Source organism: Ciona intestinalis, chromosome 12 (genome assembly GCF_000224145.3).
Source record: "Ciona intestinalis chromosome 12, KH, whole genome shotgun sequence".
Lineage (NCBI taxonomy): Eukaryota > Metazoa > Chordata > Ascidiacea > Phlebobranchia > Cionidae > Ciona > Ciona intestinalis.
The window spans coordinates 3,188,875-3,206,087 of record NC_020177.2 but is presented as its reverse complement, the minus strand read 5'-3'; the positions used below and the strand labels follow the sequence as shown (position 1 = coordinate 3,206,087).

At 35.9% G+C, this 17,213-nt stretch overlaps 2 protein-coding genes and 1 long non-coding RNA gene across 5 annotated transcripts in view; 2 read left to right on the top strand and 1 right to left on the bottom strand.

Annotated features, from left to right (window-relative positions):
* Window positions 1–95: 95 nt before the first annotated feature.
* Window positions 96–3,894, top strand: LOC100176398 (alkyl/aryl-sulfatase BDS1-like). Of its 2 annotated transcripts, XM_002124813.3 has the most exons (5): window positions 98–381; window positions 608–742; window positions 971–1,075; window positions 1,589–1,768; window positions 2,348–3,894. In XM_002124813.3, the coding sequence occupies exons 1-5, from the start codon at window positions 153–155 to the stop codon at window positions 3,550–3,552; spliced, it is 1,854 nt and encodes a 617-aa protein (XP_002124849.1). In that variant the 5' UTR covers window positions 98–152; the 3' UTR covers window positions 3,553–3,894. The 2 variants fall into 2 exon arrangements, with proteins under 2 accessions (XP_026692960.1, XP_002124849.1); XM_026837159.1 differs by lacking the exon at window positions 971–1,075 and having other exon boundaries at window positions 96–381.
* A 986-nt stretch (window positions 3,895–4,880) lies between these two features.
* On the top strand, window positions 4,881–5,888 carry LOC100179494. Its single transcript, XR_717505.3, has 2 exons — window positions 4,881–5,185; window positions 5,265–5,888. It is a non-coding gene; the product is annotated as an uncharacterized LOC100179494 (long non-coding RNA).
* Window positions 5,889–6,215: 327 nt separating this feature from the next.
* The window catches only part of LOC100182450, a 28,204-nt gene continuing 17,206 nt past the window's right edge, over window positions 6,216–17,213 (bottom strand). The window contains exons 26-47 of one of the 2 annotated variants that reach the window (XM_018814461.2): window positions 16,945–17,071; window positions 16,529–16,601; window positions 16,182–16,368; window positions 15,618–15,824; window positions 14,984–15,106; window positions 14,409–14,615; window positions 13,838–13,951; window positions 13,352–13,472; window positions 12,703–13,061; window positions 12,106–12,247; window positions 11,646–11,715; window positions 11,315–11,426; window positions 10,726–10,833; window positions 10,207–10,353; window positions 9,842–9,921; window positions 9,401–9,486; window positions 8,765–9,205; window positions 8,408–8,499; window positions 8,132–8,218; window positions 7,631–7,791; window positions 6,834–7,333; window positions 6,216–6,756 (exon numbers count right to left, since the gene is read on the bottom strand). In XM_018814461.2, coding sequence (XP_018670006.1) covers window positions 6,949–7,333; window positions 7,631–7,791; window positions 8,132–8,218; window positions 8,408–8,499; window positions 8,765–9,205; window positions 9,401–9,486; window positions 9,842–9,921; window positions 10,207–10,353; window positions 10,726–10,833; window positions 11,315–11,426; window positions 11,646–11,715; window positions 12,106–12,247; window positions 12,703–13,061; window positions 13,352–13,472; window positions 13,838–13,951; window positions 14,409–14,615; window positions 14,984–15,106; window positions 15,618–15,824; window positions 16,182–16,368; window positions 16,529–16,601; window positions 16,945–17,071 — 3,429 coding nt within the window. In that variant the 3' untranslated portion in view covers window positions 6,216–6,756; window positions 6,834–6,948. The remainder of the gene's footprint in view (window positions 6,757–6,833; window positions 7,334–7,630; window positions 7,792–8,131; window positions 8,219–8,407; window positions 8,500–8,764; window positions 9,206–9,400; window positions 9,487–9,841; window positions 9,922–10,206; window positions 10,354–10,725; window positions 10,834–11,314; window positions 11,427–11,645; window positions 11,716–12,105; window positions 12,248–12,702; window positions 13,062–13,351; window positions 13,473–13,837; window positions 13,952–14,408; window positions 14,616–14,983; window positions 15,107–15,617; window positions 15,825–16,181; window positions 16,369–16,528; window positions 16,602–16,944; window positions 17,072–17,213) is intronic. The other variant, XM_026837156.1, reaches the window with a different exon arrangement.

Genomic DNA, 17,213 nt, shown 5'->3' with positions numbered 1-17,213 from the left:
AATTCTTTAAATGTTCTTTGTCTACCACCAAATGAGGCGATAAATTAGAATGAAAAGGTGTCCCATCTTCCCCACCCTACTATATACTAAATCAAATTTGTTAAAAACTAACCGTATTCGATTTAAAGCAGCGTAGATAGTAGTTCTCCGCTATGGTGCGAATTATTTTAACTAGTTTAGTTTTGGTGGCGTCGCTCACAGGGTGTTGGGGGCTAGGATTCGGTACCCCTTCACCAAATAAGTGGCCCCTAAGGGTTTTTGAAGCTGACGACTACCTTAGAAATCACTCGCAAATTTTTATCCCAAGAAGGGTGATCAACGTTGGCGAAGATATCTATTCTGCCATTGGATATGCATTGGCAAACATGATTATGATTAACGGTAAGAAATGTTTAGTTCTGTGGGGTAAGATGGGATACCGTTAGCACCTAAATCTCATATTTTCAGATCGTGTTTTAAACGATTAACAAAGCTATTTTAAGGTCGCGGGGCTACGGTTATATAGTCCTGGTAATATTTTTTGTTAACTAATATATGGGATTTAAAAAAAAAACAGTTACACTAGAGTTTACCATTACTGCGTACTAATCCTTCTGCGCATGCGCAGGACCGGACGGTATCGTTATCATTGACACAACTGAAACTATGATCGATTCGTGGACAGCATATGAAGACTTACGGAACGAAATTGACGACTGGACAAAGCCATTAGTTGCAATTATACTAACGCATTTCCATACAGGTATGAGTTTCGTTTTGTTCATAGGCGTGGCCAAGGGGGCCGTGCCGACCACATTTCTGGGTTTACATTACGGTATTGGTAAAAAAAAACAGACAAATAATAGAATTCGACTAAAAAGTAACCTAAATAATTATTTACCATTTTGAATTTTCTGCTTATAAAATAAATAGGCCTAAGTTAACAGCAACGTAGTGGACTTTATGAAATTAAAGTTTTAATTATTTGAAGACCATTACGTCGGTACTTTTCGGCTACTTGAGCATGCAGAGACACAAGGCTGGAATGTCCGGATATTCACACACGAAACAACACTTGACGAAATGGCTAGATCAAGTAAAACGCAACATTAGTAGTAAATACGTATTTTAAAATACGGTACGGTGGGGAAGATGGGAAACCTTTTAGTTCTATTTTCTCGTCCCTTTTAGTAGTAAACAAAGAACATTCAAAGAATTATAAAACCGTATCCCCACGACTTCGATAGACCGTTGGTAATTGTTTAAATTTAAAACACAAACAGTATATCATGTGCTAAAGGTGTCCCATCTTTACTCACAGTACTATATATCTTCTATTCTGCAAGGGTGAGGTCCCACGGTATAGCCTATGGGATTTAGCCCAGAGACTACAATCAAAGTGGGCTTACTTCACAAAAAAAAAACTTTTAAAATTCTGTAAATTCCTTTACGGTTGTGTATATTATGCATACTTCAAATATTAAGCTGTCCAACCTTATTAAACTATGCCTAAAATATTTTTGCGCCAAAAAAACTAAGTTACACCCCAAAAAGGATAATTTCATATTTTTATTCAGCATCAATTCAGCCCTCAATGATGTTTTTACAGGTGTTTTTAAGTTATATGCGAGCCGAAGAGGTACACGTCAGTTTGGCGATGCACTTGTACTTGGAGAAGAACTGCTCAACGCCGGTATAGGATTGGAGTCGAAGCACAACGACACAATTGTGAACGACACTTTAGTTCCAACTGACACTTATAGAGATAATACCACAGTACAACTTGCTGGTAAGTAGTGAATCTTTTTTTATAGAGACGAAAATGAAATGTGGGGTAACATGGATACCGAGTTTTTCTTAGAGCAATGGGAATACCGTTTTATAGTTCCGTAAATATTCTTTGTTTATTATACCAAACGGGACGGTAAACAAGATGAAAATATGGATATTTCTACCAGAACCCATATTGTGTAATAAAAGATGAAAAGGAATCTTTAACACTGTATGTGTTTGTGTATAAGAAAGACATTTTACATTGATAGAAATCCTCAAAAGTAATATACGGTAGGGTGGGGGAAGATGGGACACTTTTTAGCTTTATTTTCTCGTACCATTTAGTAGTAAACAAATAACATTCAAAGAAATATAAAACAATACCCTCACGACTTCCATAAACCGTCGGTAATTGTTTAAAACACGATTAGGATATTGTGATATTATGTGCTAAAGGTGTCCCATCTTCCCCCACTTTACTATATAGATATCCTCACCAAAGTTTCAAAACATTTGAACATCTCTGTTTATATACAGATATGTATTTTTCGTTGGTATGTCCCCTTTTACAGAATACGGTGCGTGTTTTGTGCAGGTCTCGAATTTGAACTCATGCGCACGAAAGGAGAAACGGACGACCAAACGTCTATCTGGATACCGAGCAAACGGGCTCTGTTTTGTGGTGACAATCTTTACGAAGCTTTTCCAAATCTTTATGCTATCAGAGGCAACCCGAACCGGTACGCTAAGGCTTGGTATGAGAGCCTGGACAAAGTAAGAGCTTTAGGAGCAGAGTATTTGATACCTTCACATACGGAGCCGGTGATAGGTGCCGCAAAAATTGATGCGCTCTTTACAAACTACAGAAACGGTATTAAGTTTGTTTTTGACCAAACTATAAGGTATATGAATTTGAACTACGAGCCTGATGATATAGTTATGCAGGTTAAATTGCCGCCGGCCTTAGCCTATCACCCTTACTTGTTGGAGTTTTATGGCTCTGTAGATTGGTCAATTCGCAGCATATATCAAGGTCTGATTGGTTGGTTTGACGGTGACGCGGCAAGCCTGAACCCGCTGACAAAAAAACAGCGTGCTCATAAAATTATGAACATCGCCACGCTGCCTGCGATGTATGAAAGCGCCAAAGCGAGCTACGACAGATCCAATGCACATCTAGCGTCCAGTGGTTTTCCAATTAATGAGGAGCTTCAGTGGGCGCTGGAATTGACAACAATGATATTAGACACTAAAAGAACTGAGAATGACTTGTACCCTGTCGCAAGACAGCTTAAAATCGACGTTTTGAGGGCGCTAGCAGTTTCCCAGATCAGTGCAACGGGCAGGAACTTCTACTTCACAGTAGCTCTTGAAATGGAACAAAATATTAACAGTTTTTACGGTGCAGACTATATAAAGCAGACTTTATTGCTTTCAACTGCTGACCAATTACTACCACAGTACGCTTTACGTTTTAATGCGGAAGCTTGTGACCCTACAGCACCAATGTCCGTGGTACTGAGCTTTACTGACATAAACAGAAAGTACAAAATCAAAATCAGAAACTGCGTCGCAAATCTCATCAGTGAAGATTTGACAAGTCACAGCGAGTGTGACGTCACAGCCAGTATGACGTGGGTGCTATGGAGATCTATTGTAGTAGGGGACGAAACAATTATTGAGTCTTATGGAAAAGGAGAGATCTATCTTGATGGTGATGAACCATGGTGGAAACTCTTGGCAACTTTAGAAAAGTTTTTATCTCTAATGGACCGTTCCGATTTTCTGACAGCCCAATAATATAAGCTATTTACAATCTTACTCCTTTGCTGTATTTCGTGTCTTCGGTGTTGTGATTATAGTTAGGGTTGGGGGAAGATGGGACACCTTCAGCACATATTAAATATCCTAATCGTTTTTTAAAGAATTACCAATGGTCTATAAAAGCTGTGCAGATACGGTTTTATAATTCTTTGAACGTTCTTTGATTATTACTAATAAGACGAGAGAATAGAACAAAAAAGTGTCCGATCTTCCCCCACCCTATACTGTACAACTACGGTGTATAAAGCACATTTACAATTAACCCTTAACCAATAACTAAACAACTAAAAAAGTTAATAAATAAACATTCAAGAATTGAATGACACTTGTTTATCCTCGCGTGGCGAGGTAACGGATTTTACTTCTCGAGCCAAAAACTAATCTACGACGTCAATCAAGTTTAAATTGAAGTTTTGAGAAACGTATAGCAGAAGACAACATTCCGGTTAAGTACCTTACAATAATTAGAACCGGTTAAGATAAAATCAGTCATGCACTGGCTTTAACTGTGTGATATTAGAAAATGATGCTCACGAACAATGTGTACTATAGATTAACCCACCACGTATAATACGCCACATTCTTCCACGAATGTTTGGCCCATAGGCTATTTAGATGAATTAGCGTTAATTTAACATAGGCGAAGGTATTTGGATTAGCACTCGCTTTGTGTATACTGATACACAGCGGTAGCCTATATGTTTTTTTGGGAGGGAGGGGGGGGGGATTGTCGGCTAGGTGTAGCGACCAGGTCTATATAAATCATCTAACTATAGCCATGTCTTGACCAAAAACGTATTTAACTTATGTCGTTTTGTAGATATATAGTAGGATGAGAGAAGATGGGACACCTTTTATTCAATTTTCTCGTCCCATTTGGTAGTAACAAAGAACATTCGAAGAATTATGAAACCCTATTCTCACCACTCCCATAAACCGTTGTTAATTGTTTACAACACATTGAGGATGTTTGGATATTTTGTGCTAAAGGTGCCCCATCTTTTCCATACTATGTTTACATCTGCGTTAAATTAAACGCTATTCTGCGCATACTGCTGTGCAAATACATATTTCGTGCTTCGCTTAACGATTTCGTTCACAACGGAAATAGTCTCAAGGGCGCAAATACAGAAGCCCTGACTCTCCGTTTTAATTTCACAACATCTGTGGTAGCGTGGATTCGTACCTGACGAGGCAGTGACACAAATCTGGGTCACAGGCCTCACACTTAAGCGTGAGCCGACACGCTAGACGGAAATCTTTGGAAAGAAGTTGTGAAACGCTTTGTAAAGAGAGTTTTGTTGCCTGCGACTCCTGAGTCCTGTGTGGGTACTTATATACCGATAAAGGCTAGTTAGATTCGCCCCTTAAATAATACTGTTACCAAATCATTAGTACAGCTGTCGTAGCATGTTTGTGCTTGATTTTACCCAGTATAATTAGGAAAACATCACTTTTCTTCTGTTTTAAAGCTTAGCCCAGGGTGCATTACGTTGACGTAAGTATTTCTATCTTTAAAGACGTTACATAAATAATTCATACTTCGACAACGGAGAGAATACGGCATAGCAGAGAGCGTTTGATGGCGCGACATTTTTGGATTTTTACAGTAAGACTTTGGACATAGTTGAATTTTGTGGGTTACAGTGCGAGATCACCTTAAATGAAAGTATTTTCCTGTGTTTTAGGTAGGCATTGCGATTTCTACAGTTTTCAGTGATGCCAAGATCAAAATCGGGAACAAGGTCATCACTGTAAGCGGGAATTCAGCGGGAAAAGATGAAAGGGATGTAGAAAAAGTATTTGGAAACACTGCGAATCAGAATATTTCGGTCGTGAGATCAATAAGAGATAATTTAAATGCGACCTACTTGGACAATAGGCGGTCCTCAGCGGATTCTGTAAAGCAAATAACGGCGTGTGTACTCGTACTGATGCTGGCTTACGTAGCCCTAGCATGTGCGGCGTATGAAACGAGGTGTACTTTTCAATGTGGACGGCACCCAGAGTGGGTGTAGACATACTTGTTTATATACAGTAAATCTTGCTGTATATGAATGATACTACATAAGCCCCGACGAGAATGCTTCGTGTAGCTTTTAAATATAACTGGCGAACGTGGCAATGTGAAACTAATGCTTTTATATTGTGGCCAGAAATAAAAATGGTCAATTGTACAAACTGTTGAAACCGATTGAAAATAAAGTGCTACAGTAGATCCTATCTGCAAGCAGAGTTATTTAAGCCTGTTATCGTTTTACGTTTATTGATCAAAAGAATCGATTTAAATTAAAGTGACCTGGTCAACTGTATAGTGAGGTTTAACATTTTTTTTAACTCCTGTAACTCTTAGCCGTGAGCTATCATTTATTTATCCCACGTAGCAACGTAAATTTGGGTGCTGCCATTTTATACGTATGCTATAGGAGCTAAAACACGCTTACGAGTTATTATAAATGGAACAAAGAGATCGTTTTTTTATGGCTGAAATATTGGACAAACAATAAAGAATCACCGGCTTAAAGTGTCTTACCAAATGAGTTATACGCCAAAAACTGTGGCAGCGTCGAGCCTTGAACCTGTCCTCTTCCATTGTTGGGGTTTAATCTTGAGAGACATAATTCATAATCACGCAATAATGACAATTTAAGATTTTTATTCACAATTACCAACAAAATTTACATTTGTAGTTCGACAAAACTGACACGAAGCACGAACCCTTTTCGATGACGACTTGACTTGGCAAATGGTATATCCCAAATGTACTCACAGCGAGTAATAATTAATCCTTTCAGTATGTACATCAGCGGTTACTGCACAGCGCAGTTGCTTAGGCAGTGCCTGCAAAGCTAAGAAAACATCGCCAGTCAGAATCTTTTAGTTTGCAGTACGGTGCAGGCAGTCTTCAGAAAACGATTTTTTTCGTGTTTTTTGAACTAGTAATACGCAGACGAATCTGTCTAGCCCTGAAAACGTCAGAACATAAAAACGGACAGAGTTAAAGGCCCCAGCGGCCATCTAACTCTGCCTATGTTAGCTTTAGTACACTTGATTCTTATATACAGATCCAGTATCCACGATTGCAGCAGTTTTGCTGAAATTAAATCCAACCTAGCAACATGCACAATTATATACAAGTAATCCAATTTGTAAATCTTGCGTCTTCAACAAAAAAATGAGCTGTAAAAAGAGAAAAATTAGGTTTTTTGGTAAAAATTGAACTTAAAATTTATTTAAAAAAAGGAAAATATAGTTACCTGTTTTGCAGCTTTTCTTGGCAATGTTTTTCTTCTAAAAGACGAAAACTAAAATTGCAGATTTGTAAAACTTAAACTAGCTTGACTACTATGTACATAATACACAGGCATGCGGTTACATGCCGTATGGACGACGCATCATCGGGTTCATGGGGAAACCCCCATGGTCCCGGGGCATTGGGGGTCTCGGGGCCAAGTCCATGACATTGTGGGGTACAGGGTGGGGGTGTGGGGGGTTCTGCCGAGCATAAAGCTGGTTTCGCTGCTCCGACATAAAATTCATGTATTCGATATCATGAGCCATCAATAACTCTTCTTCCCTGGCGAGCTCAAATCGATCGCGCATTGGGTCCGGCCGGCTCATTCGGGGCCCACTTCGGTTGGCCAGGGACGGGATAGGCTGGGGCTGACTACCCCCTATAACTTGAATGCCTTGAACTTCACCCATTGCCTCGTTGGGTCTATGACCATGGGGGTGACCAGGGGCAGGAGATTGGCGCCTAAAATAAATGTAAATGTTATACATAATATCTGGAATATATAACGAATGTACAGCAAATGAAAGCCATTACTTTAAGTTTCTTAAGTCCAATTAATTAAATGTAGATTTGTTTTACCAACTGTTGTTTTATCGCTATATCCAGTCTTTTCTTTTAAAATATTTTCAATATTCACCCACGAAGTAACATAATTGGTAACTCGTAAGCTGGCACGCAGTGTATGAACACCCGTGTTAAAACGACTGTCGTTTTCCGGCTACAGGAGAATAAAAAAAAAAAAGTTAATATTATTAATACCTTGTGTTGGTTACGTTTATTGGTTGAGCATTTACTGGAAAATTAGGTCTGTTTGGATCGATGGGCACTGCACCAGTTTCCCGCTGTTTTTTAGCGAGTAAATCGTCAAAATCTTGGTCTGAACCCCAACCTGAGCTCCCACTCTCACTATAGTAGTATACCTGGTGAAATAATATATTGTTTTTGTGTTATTTTGTATAGGCCACTGGGTTGGAGCAATTGCCGTTAAGTGTCTTGCCCAAAGACACATACGCCCACAATGGTAGCAGTGTCGAGCCTTGAACCCATAACCTCTGGGTTGCAGGTGACGCGCTAACCACTATGCCACTTCCACAGAGGGGTAAAAAACACCTCCACAAAGTTACATACATGGTAACTCATAAATGGGCACAAGATGTATGTAACAGGACACCTGTGTTATAACAACTGTCTATGCCCAGCCACGCGAGGGTAAATAAGTTGAAATCATTCATTGTTATTCTGTTGAAACAGATTACATACCAAACCATCATCTTCTGGTTGGTCCCAGTCTCTATAATTTCGTTGCATTCTTCGTTTCTTACGTCCTCGCCCACCATGTACAGCTCGCTAAACATGCAAAATACTTTGTATTTAGAAAAAAAAGCAAAAAAAAAAATTTATAACTTCCAAGTCGATCTTTTTTAACAAAAAAATAATTTTTTCAAACAAAATATAATTGATTCAATAACTTTTAGAAAAACTTTTTAACAAAAAATTTTCGAAGAAAATAAAAATATCAATTAAAAAACTTTTTACATCTCTTTTCCTTCTGCTCCGGAGTTCAGCAGATTGATCAAATCCTCTCTGCTCCAAAATCCTCTGCTCTTCTGGTCTTCTTTGGTCCAATGCTACAAAAAAATTAGGTTTAAATTTTGTTTCCAACTTTCAACAACAAATAAAAGAATCCTAAAAAAGCTTAAAAACATTTGTTTATTAGATAATACACAAATTTTTACCTATTTTACTTAAGCCACCTATAAATTTTATTGGGTGCATGAAAATCTTTTTAAAATTTAACACAAAGTAAAACAAATAATTTTTTATTTTACACTATTAGACCTGAATGCCAAAAATTAGCTAAAATTAAATCTGTATCCTTAAAAATGATTTTACCAGTTCTGTGTTCCATGTCCCGCAGTGCTTCACGTACAGATTCAATTGGACGCGACATGTCCAATTTTTTTAACGCATTTCCTGCTTCATGAGCTTGTGGGTGGTCGCTGTATCTTTGCTCCATTTTTCTTGCCCAGGCCTCCATTTCGACCGGGTCATTTGGGAACACAAGGGGTAGGGGTGATGGAGACCTTTTCCGGGGAACGGTCTGATTATCACCTGACGGGCCCATAATTGGGTAAGCGTCATTTCTGGGGGCAGTTTGGGGATTTTGACCCCTTTGGGCGAAATCGGGGTTAGAAAAGGGAATTCCCCCATGGGGCAGCTGGTGGTCAGGGTAGGGGTAATTATGGGGTCGTGACGTGGGTGGGGCTTGATATTGGGGCTGGATTCCGGAAACCGGGACCATGGGGTCTCTACCTTGCATTGGGTGGTGTATACCTGTTTTAATATAAATATTAAAGAAGCATACCAACAAAAAATCCAAATTAAAAAAAATAATTTCTGTATAGATCTCGAAAAATTAAATCTACCACAAAAGTTTTGAAAATTTCAATATTAAGGTTATGATAAATATAATGCTCAATTTTTTTTAAACCTTAAACTGATTGTGAATTATTTTGAATATATTTGTACCTGGGTACCCTGGGTGTTGTGGAGGGTGGCCAGGGGGGAAATGCGGTTTCTGAATCGCCTGGATTGGTTGGGGGGCTTCACTATGTCTGTAAGAAGAATAAAATGTTGTTTACTGTAAAATGAAAACAGAATTGTTTTTGTTTAATGCTAAAAAGAAAAATATTTTGTTTTTGTTGTTGTCTACAGTAAAAAATAAAAAAGATTTTGTTTTTGTTGTTGTTTACTGTAAAAAGAAAAAAAAAAAAGTTTGTTTTGTTGTTATTCACATGAGGTATTGGGGTAATGGGCAACTCTGGCTTAAATCACAGCTCCCATAGCGCTTCTTACAGTAGAACCTCACCCATATAGAATAGAATCCATAATAGAATTGTGGTAATGGGCCAACTGTGGCTTAAATGTCAGGACACATGTGATGCAGTATCTTTTATAATTGCTACTTACTCTTCTTCTTCACTTGATGAATCTCTTTTTCTCCTTTTTTTCTTTTTCTCTCTCTTGTGCTTTTTCTTCTTTCTCTCCAACTGAAATATATAAAAACAGAAATATTTGAAACTCACCACAAATTGAAGGACATGCAACTAATTTTTTATAAATATTTTTCTAATTACCCTTATAACCTATAAAGGGGCAATGGGTTAACCCCGGCCTAAACCCCATGTTTTATAAAATGTTACTTCTCATATTACATCTATTGACCAAAACTAAGCATAATATTTCAGTATAAACGTTGCCAAAACAGTCAAATCAGAGGCTTTATTTCCAATGGCCTGACCTATGCCTTAAAAAAAAAAAAAAGGAGTCCGTACTTGTGGTAACATTGCAGTCAGTGCAGCAATAGAAGCAGCTACTGTAGAAACAGGTTTCCCCTCGTCTCCGGATTGAACTTCTCCATCTTCAACCTCTGCAGCATCCACCTCATCCAGAGTTCCTGCTTGGAGGATCTTTAGTTGCTCCTAAAAATAGAAGAAAAGAACGAAAATTATTCGAGGAAAAAATATTAAACAATAAAATTTTAAAACAAAGCAGAAGTACTGAATTAAATTAAAATTTTTAGTAACTGTTTTACAGCATACATTTATTTTTTAAATTCAACTTTAATGTAAAAAGTGTATTTAGCAACTTACATTGTTTGTGTGTTAAATCAAAATACATTCTATTACTACATATACAACATCTTTATGTATTCAAAATATAACTTAATAAAAACAGCATTTTTTTTAGTTTTAAAAAACAATAATGAGCCAAACCTGGCCTAAATCGCAGGATCTCGAAAAAAACCTCACACACATAAAAAAATACATTTTTTGTAATTAAAGATGACGTACCATGATCTTTGCTCTTTGCTCTTCCACCTCATCTGCATCATCTTCCTCCTCACTTGAACTTCTCCTCTTTTTCTTCCGTCGATGTTTTTTCTTCTTTTTCTTGCTCGCCTGGAATAAAAAAATCTGTTACTTCCAGTGGCGCAGCCAGAAAAAAATTTTTTTATTTTTTTTCAAAAATTTTATTTTTTTCAAAATTATATTTATATATATAATTTTTTGGGGGGTTTAAAAGAAGGGGGGTCGAGACACCGAAACCCCCCTGGCTGCGCCACTGGTTACTTCTGCTACCAGCCATAATGTAAATAATTTTTAATTGATAAGTGGTTGCTTGAATCAAAAGCAAAAGATATTGGGTTCTATGTTGGGCCTCTTAATTTTAACTTTAAGCCTGTTTTAAAATCTGTTTTTGGTCGTTTTATCCTATCTTTTTATTTAAAATACTGTTTAATCTTCGCTACCGTAATCAAAGAATCAATATTAATGAAGTTATTAATATTATTATTAGTATTAAATATGCTACAAGTCTCAGGTCCAATTGCATTTTTTCTGCCACAGTAGCAAATAACGCTTGCAGAACATTTATTCTCACTTTAGCTGGTGATTCTTCCACGTTCGGATTTTTAATATTAGGAGGAGGAATGTTCGTGTATTGATCGTCACCGGGGGGTGCTAGATCGTCACCACCAGGAGGCATGGAAGAGCTGGGTAAAAAGTAATGTTATTTCTATAGGAATCTTGTAAAAATAACAAGAACAAAATAATTAGGAAAAATTATGTTTAACGAAAAAAACACGAAAGAATTATAAAAAGTTAGGATACACAACAAATAAAAAAAGTATAACGATAAGCTAAATTTTTATATTTTTTACAACTTACAAGCACAAAAACAAGTAATAAACAAAGAAACAAGCAGAACTTACATGATAGGAGCATTCATGGAGGTTGAAGGTAAACTTTCCACTCCAGGTGGTGGCGGTTGGTCGTTGGTGGCTGTCAATATATTGGTTGTTACATTCATTACATTGTGGCTATCAATATATTTAAGTAGATAGTACATTTATAATGGAGTAAAGAATTTTCTTTTTTTTAATGATTTGCGTTCGATCTGTTTTAGTTTTTAGTAAAAATTGGGGTGACATTGTTAAAATACGGTTGCGTACACTTGTCAAACAGAGGGAACCTTAGTGATTATGTGGTGAACGCAATATATTTTGAGTCAGTTTGTTTGTATAGACATAGAAAAGCTACATTAAATTTATTTTAGGTAAAACTATGGCGCTGAAACAACCTAAATGATACACCAACCGTTGGTGTAATATTGCACATTCAATTTTTGTTAATTTTCTTTAAAAATGTTGTTTTTTGTTTTTTTTTGGTTACCTTTTGGTGGTGGCGTGGTTCCTGGTGCACAGTCATCTGGTTCGTTGTTGGTTTCCATACCGGGTGGGGGGTATTGGTGTAACGGGGGGTTGGTGGGTCCCTGGTTCGGTTGGTTGCTTGCACCATGTATGCTGGTTAATGGCTGGAAAGTAGAAACATTTTTTGTGTGTTTTTAAAACAACAAAAAATTGTATTTAACAATTTTTGTGTGTTTTATAACTTTGGTATTTAGGATAAAACGCCAAGTGAAAAATTTTGAATGAATGAAACTTGCTTTATTCTCGCATCCATGTTACACAAAAATGACAGTCACTATAACATGAATGTTCTGTTTCATACACCTCGTGCCAGCTTACGAGTAGGTACCTTTGTAGGTGATATTTTTCCTTTACTAGTGCATGTCAGATAATTAATTTTGATTTAAATTTTACGGTTACTATATCTGTCAACGTTATTTTACATGAAACATTTGGTCGTAGCTTGGGGGGTTTAAGGGGTTGCGACCCCCCTTTTTATACCCAAAAAAATAATAATTTTTTTTTAATTTTGTGATTAAACCCCACCCCTTATTTTTTTCTGGCTGCGCCTTCAACTTACCATTGTTGTTTTGAACTGCTGAGTTGTAGGTATTGGTTGATTGTATCTATTTACTGGTGGCTGCTGTTGTTGCTTAAGATGTTCTTGCAGATGGGACTGCTCCTCTGGGTTCAAAGACTTTTGCATATGGGGGTCAGGCCGGAGCTGTTCGGGGTAAGACCCAGGGCGAAACTGTGGGGGAGCAAATCGGGGTTGCTGCCGCTTGTCGGGGTAATTTTCGAAGCGATTTGGGGGGAATTGACGGTCCGGACCCGGGGGGTAAAATTCTCGACCACGGTTCAAGGGGTTAGGGGGGTAAAGGTCACGACGATCGTGCGGTGGGGGCATGCGGGGGTGGTTCCCGTGACGATGGGGGTCATCTGGGGTAAAACACAAATTTTAACTTATAAATGAAACTTTTTATAAAAAAATGATAAAAATAAAGTTTAATAAATAAATCAAATTAGGAATAAAACTATATATATATTTATAAAAAAGTGCATTTCTATATATTTAAAATTTAATAGAATTGTTTAAAACACCATTTTTTTAACCTGTTTTCATTGCAAATAATGCAAATATTTTATATAGAAAACAGCATACAGTATAGAAACATGTCAAAAACTTGAAAAATTACATAGAAAAGACTAAATTTGCCTATGCAAATTACCATGGTGATAAGGAATAGGTCTATTATTGTAGTGACTGCCAAAGTTTCTTTGTTGTTGTTGAAATCTTTGCTCTTGTGATTGAGCGGTCATTAAAACTGACTGTGATTGCTGGCCAACACCCTGTTTAATGTATTTATTAAGTTTAGTCTCAAATAAAAAAATATAAAAAAAAAACAGTTGAAAAGTTAGGAGCCTATAGGTATCATGTGATATAACCCGAATTTTTGGATTTCCAAACTGTTTAGGGATTTTTTTGAATGGATTTATATTTTATAACTTTTTTATCATATGTCTGCTACTTTTTTATCATATGTCTGAAACAAACAAAATAAAAGCTGTTAGATTCTGTATGAGTAAAGCTCTGTGGCAATGCACCTCGTGGGACCTTAATTTTACACCAGGTTTTTACCAAAATTTGATTATTACTAAAACTTAGTCCTAGTTCAGAAATTCAATAAAAACTATTTGGAAAAAATGTTCCCTACCTCTGCCTGTTTGTTTGGTGGATTATGTTGGCTTGGGGCACGGGTAAAAGTAGGGTTACCCATGTTTTGGCCATCAGGGGGTCTCTGGTGCATGCTACTCATGGAGTGTTGACCCTGAGTAAAAGGTTTTGGTCAGAAACTAAAAAATTAAAAAAATATTTTAGACAAGATTTTTTTTATAAAACCAAAAATATTTGTCATTATTTTCTGTTTGGGTTTTTATGTATTTTTGTGGGGAAGTTTATTTATGTATGGTTGACAATTTAGACAATCAATTAATTACCATAGGGTTGTTGCAATTAGTGGCGCAGCCAGGGGGGTTAGGGGGTCTTGACCCTCCCCCATATAAACTAGAAAAAAAAGGGAACATTTTTTGATTAACCCCCCCTATTTTTATCTGGCTGCGCCACTGGTTGCAATTGTTGTTAATTATCCTGTACAAGGAAAAATATGCCCAAATGATAGCAGCGACAAGCCTTGAACTCATAACCTCTTAAAGGCAGGCGCTCTGACCAGACGAAAAAAATGATGGCAAAATTAGGTAGAAATTTTTAATAATAAATGGTCTCACCTGGTCAAGAGGTGGTCTTACTCCTGGAGGTAAGTTAGACACCATATGACTCTGGTTTGGACCACGCTGCTGGCTATCTGGTCCAGAAACTGGTGCTTTTTGGTCCCCAGCTCCAGAAGTAGGATGGTTGTTGTAGAAACCAGATTTTTGTGAGAAATAATGTTGCTTGTAGTTTTGTTGCTGGTGCCAATACCATTGCATATATGCCTGGGAAAAAAGGAAGTGTTTTTTAAAATATTGTTTTTGATTTTTTTAATGAGTTACATGCTTTTGAAGGTGTAGAAGTAACTTAATGGTCATTTTGACATTTTAAAAAAAAAATTATCGTTTTTTAAATTTTGTGAGTTTTTAAATCAGATGTTTTAGCAGCTTAAATTAACTTTATAGTAATTTTGACTTAAAAAAAAATTGTTTTAAGTTTATTAGTTAAACAACAAAAAACGTTATTGAAAACACAGCAAAAATGTTATTTTTTTTTATTTTTGAACCCTCTTAAAAATTTAGGAAATTTTAATAAGCTAATATTCCCCTTTTTTTTATTCAAAAAAATTCTCTCATTTAAGTAAAAACCAAACCTTCTGCTGCTGTTGACTCCAATGATGCAGCTGTTGCATGTACATGGTTTGCATTCGCCTCATTTCCTCCACATTCATCTCGGATGCCCTCTTGCCATGTTTCTCCAACCACTGGTTCATATCCTGCGAGAAAAAGTTATCATTTTTTTTTGTTATATTGTGGGGTGAGTGAAGATGAGACACCTTTAGCACATAATATCCGAATATTCTGATCGTGTTTTAAACAATTAACAACGGTCAATGGGAATCGTGAGGATTTGGTTTTATAATTCTTTGAATGTTCTATGTTTACTACCTAATGTGACAAGATAATAGAATAATAAAGTGTCCCATCTTCCCCACCCTACTATATGTTGTTGTCAGACTTAATACAGAAAGTCTAAAAGAGATTTTCTGGGAATTGTTTTGTGATCTTAAAGGACCATTTCAGTTAGTTTTTAATATTGGTTTATTCCTGTTTAATACATTTTAATATTGGTTTATTCCTGCTTTTTTAACAAGTTTATACTTTAAAAATTGTTTTATTCCCGTTTTTTTGTGCAATATATTGGTTATTAGTATATTTTAAATACTGTTTATTCTTTTTTTTGCTCTTTATATATTAAAATTTTAACATAATCCAATATATTTTTACCTTCTTATGTTGATCTTGTTGTACAGTGAAGCTGTCAGTTGGCCCTTCTGGTGTTGAAGTCACAGGTTTGATATCGGTTGACTTAACAGCGCTCTGTTTCAATGCTTCAAGCTCCATGATCTGACTCTTTAACTCCGGATCCTGGAGGACCTGCTTCCTCTGCTGATCAATCTCAGCTTGTATCTCTTTCTTAATCTGGAGACGGACCTGGGAAGAAGATAAGGTTTAAAAATGATTTTTCAAATAAAAAATATGTAAAAAAAATTAAAAAATAATTGAAAGTAAAAATCTAAAAAATAATTCAATATTAAAAAAAATTACATGAATAAATGGAAAAACAATAAAAATGGAGAAGGGAAAAAATAGAACAGGCATAAAAAAAATTTTTTTTTTATTTTTTTTTTTAACAAAATAGATATCATTCTATAAAAAAAGAGTAAAGTAAGAAACATAAATAAAACAAGATAATGTTAAACTAAATCAGAAAAAAAAGAAATACATCAATAAAATACATAAAAAAACAAGAATTAAAAAAATAATAATTTTAATAAGTTAAATAAAAACCTCTTCTCTGATTCTCATGATCTCCTTCTGTCTCTCCTCTTCCAACATCTTTTCTTTGATCTCTTCCTTCTTCGCTCGCTCCGCCTTCTCTATCTCCTCTCTCATCACCTTCTTCACTTCCTCTTTCAATCCTCTCTGTTCATCCGACCACATCTCCAACTTCTCCCGCTGTTCCTGCGATCGAGTCCTGGAAAAAAATAAAATAAATAAATAAAAAAAATAAAAAATGTAAAACTTAAAAAAATACAAAATTAAAAAAATTGACAATTTAAATTAAAAAGTTGGCAAAAAATTTTTTTGTAAATTTAAAAAATTGGTAAAAGGGAATATATATACATTTAACTCACTTTTCACTGTCTTTATATTCAGCGCCGATATTTTCCAACATTATTTCACTTTTCTTGTAAGTCACTCCTTCGTCTGTTAAGGAAATACAATATAAGCAGAGTATTAGGTTGAATTTTACCAAAATTAGGAGAGCCAGCTTGCTTGAGAGAGCCATCTCAAACTAACCATTATCTAACAGCAGAGTAAATTATCTAACAGCAGAGTAAATGAATTTCGGTATACCAGTGATAAACAATATTTCAAAAGTTACTGATTGCAAAGTTTTCTTGAAAACTCCAAAATTGCCCTCTATTAAAAAAGAATTGAATAAAATGGTGCAAAAGTAGTCAATTTTAAAAAATTTCAAAAATACAAAAAATGCACAAATCTGGTCATATAACACTAAACCGGAACCAGATGCATATTATAGACTTACCAAACTGGTTTGGAGATGCTTCATCCTTTGCAAACCTCTTGTTGCCATCAATAGAAGAAATAGCAATCTTTCTACTTTTGATGTTCCCAACTCCACTGAACACTTTATCAGCACTAACAACTTCAGCCTAAAATTTTTTTTTTATTTAAAAAAAAAAAAAAAAAAATGTTTATTTTTAAAAAAACCAACTACTTCAGCCAAAAAAAAACAATTTTATTTTCCAAAAAATTCTAAAAAATTCCACTTTTTTTCTTAAATTACCGAATATT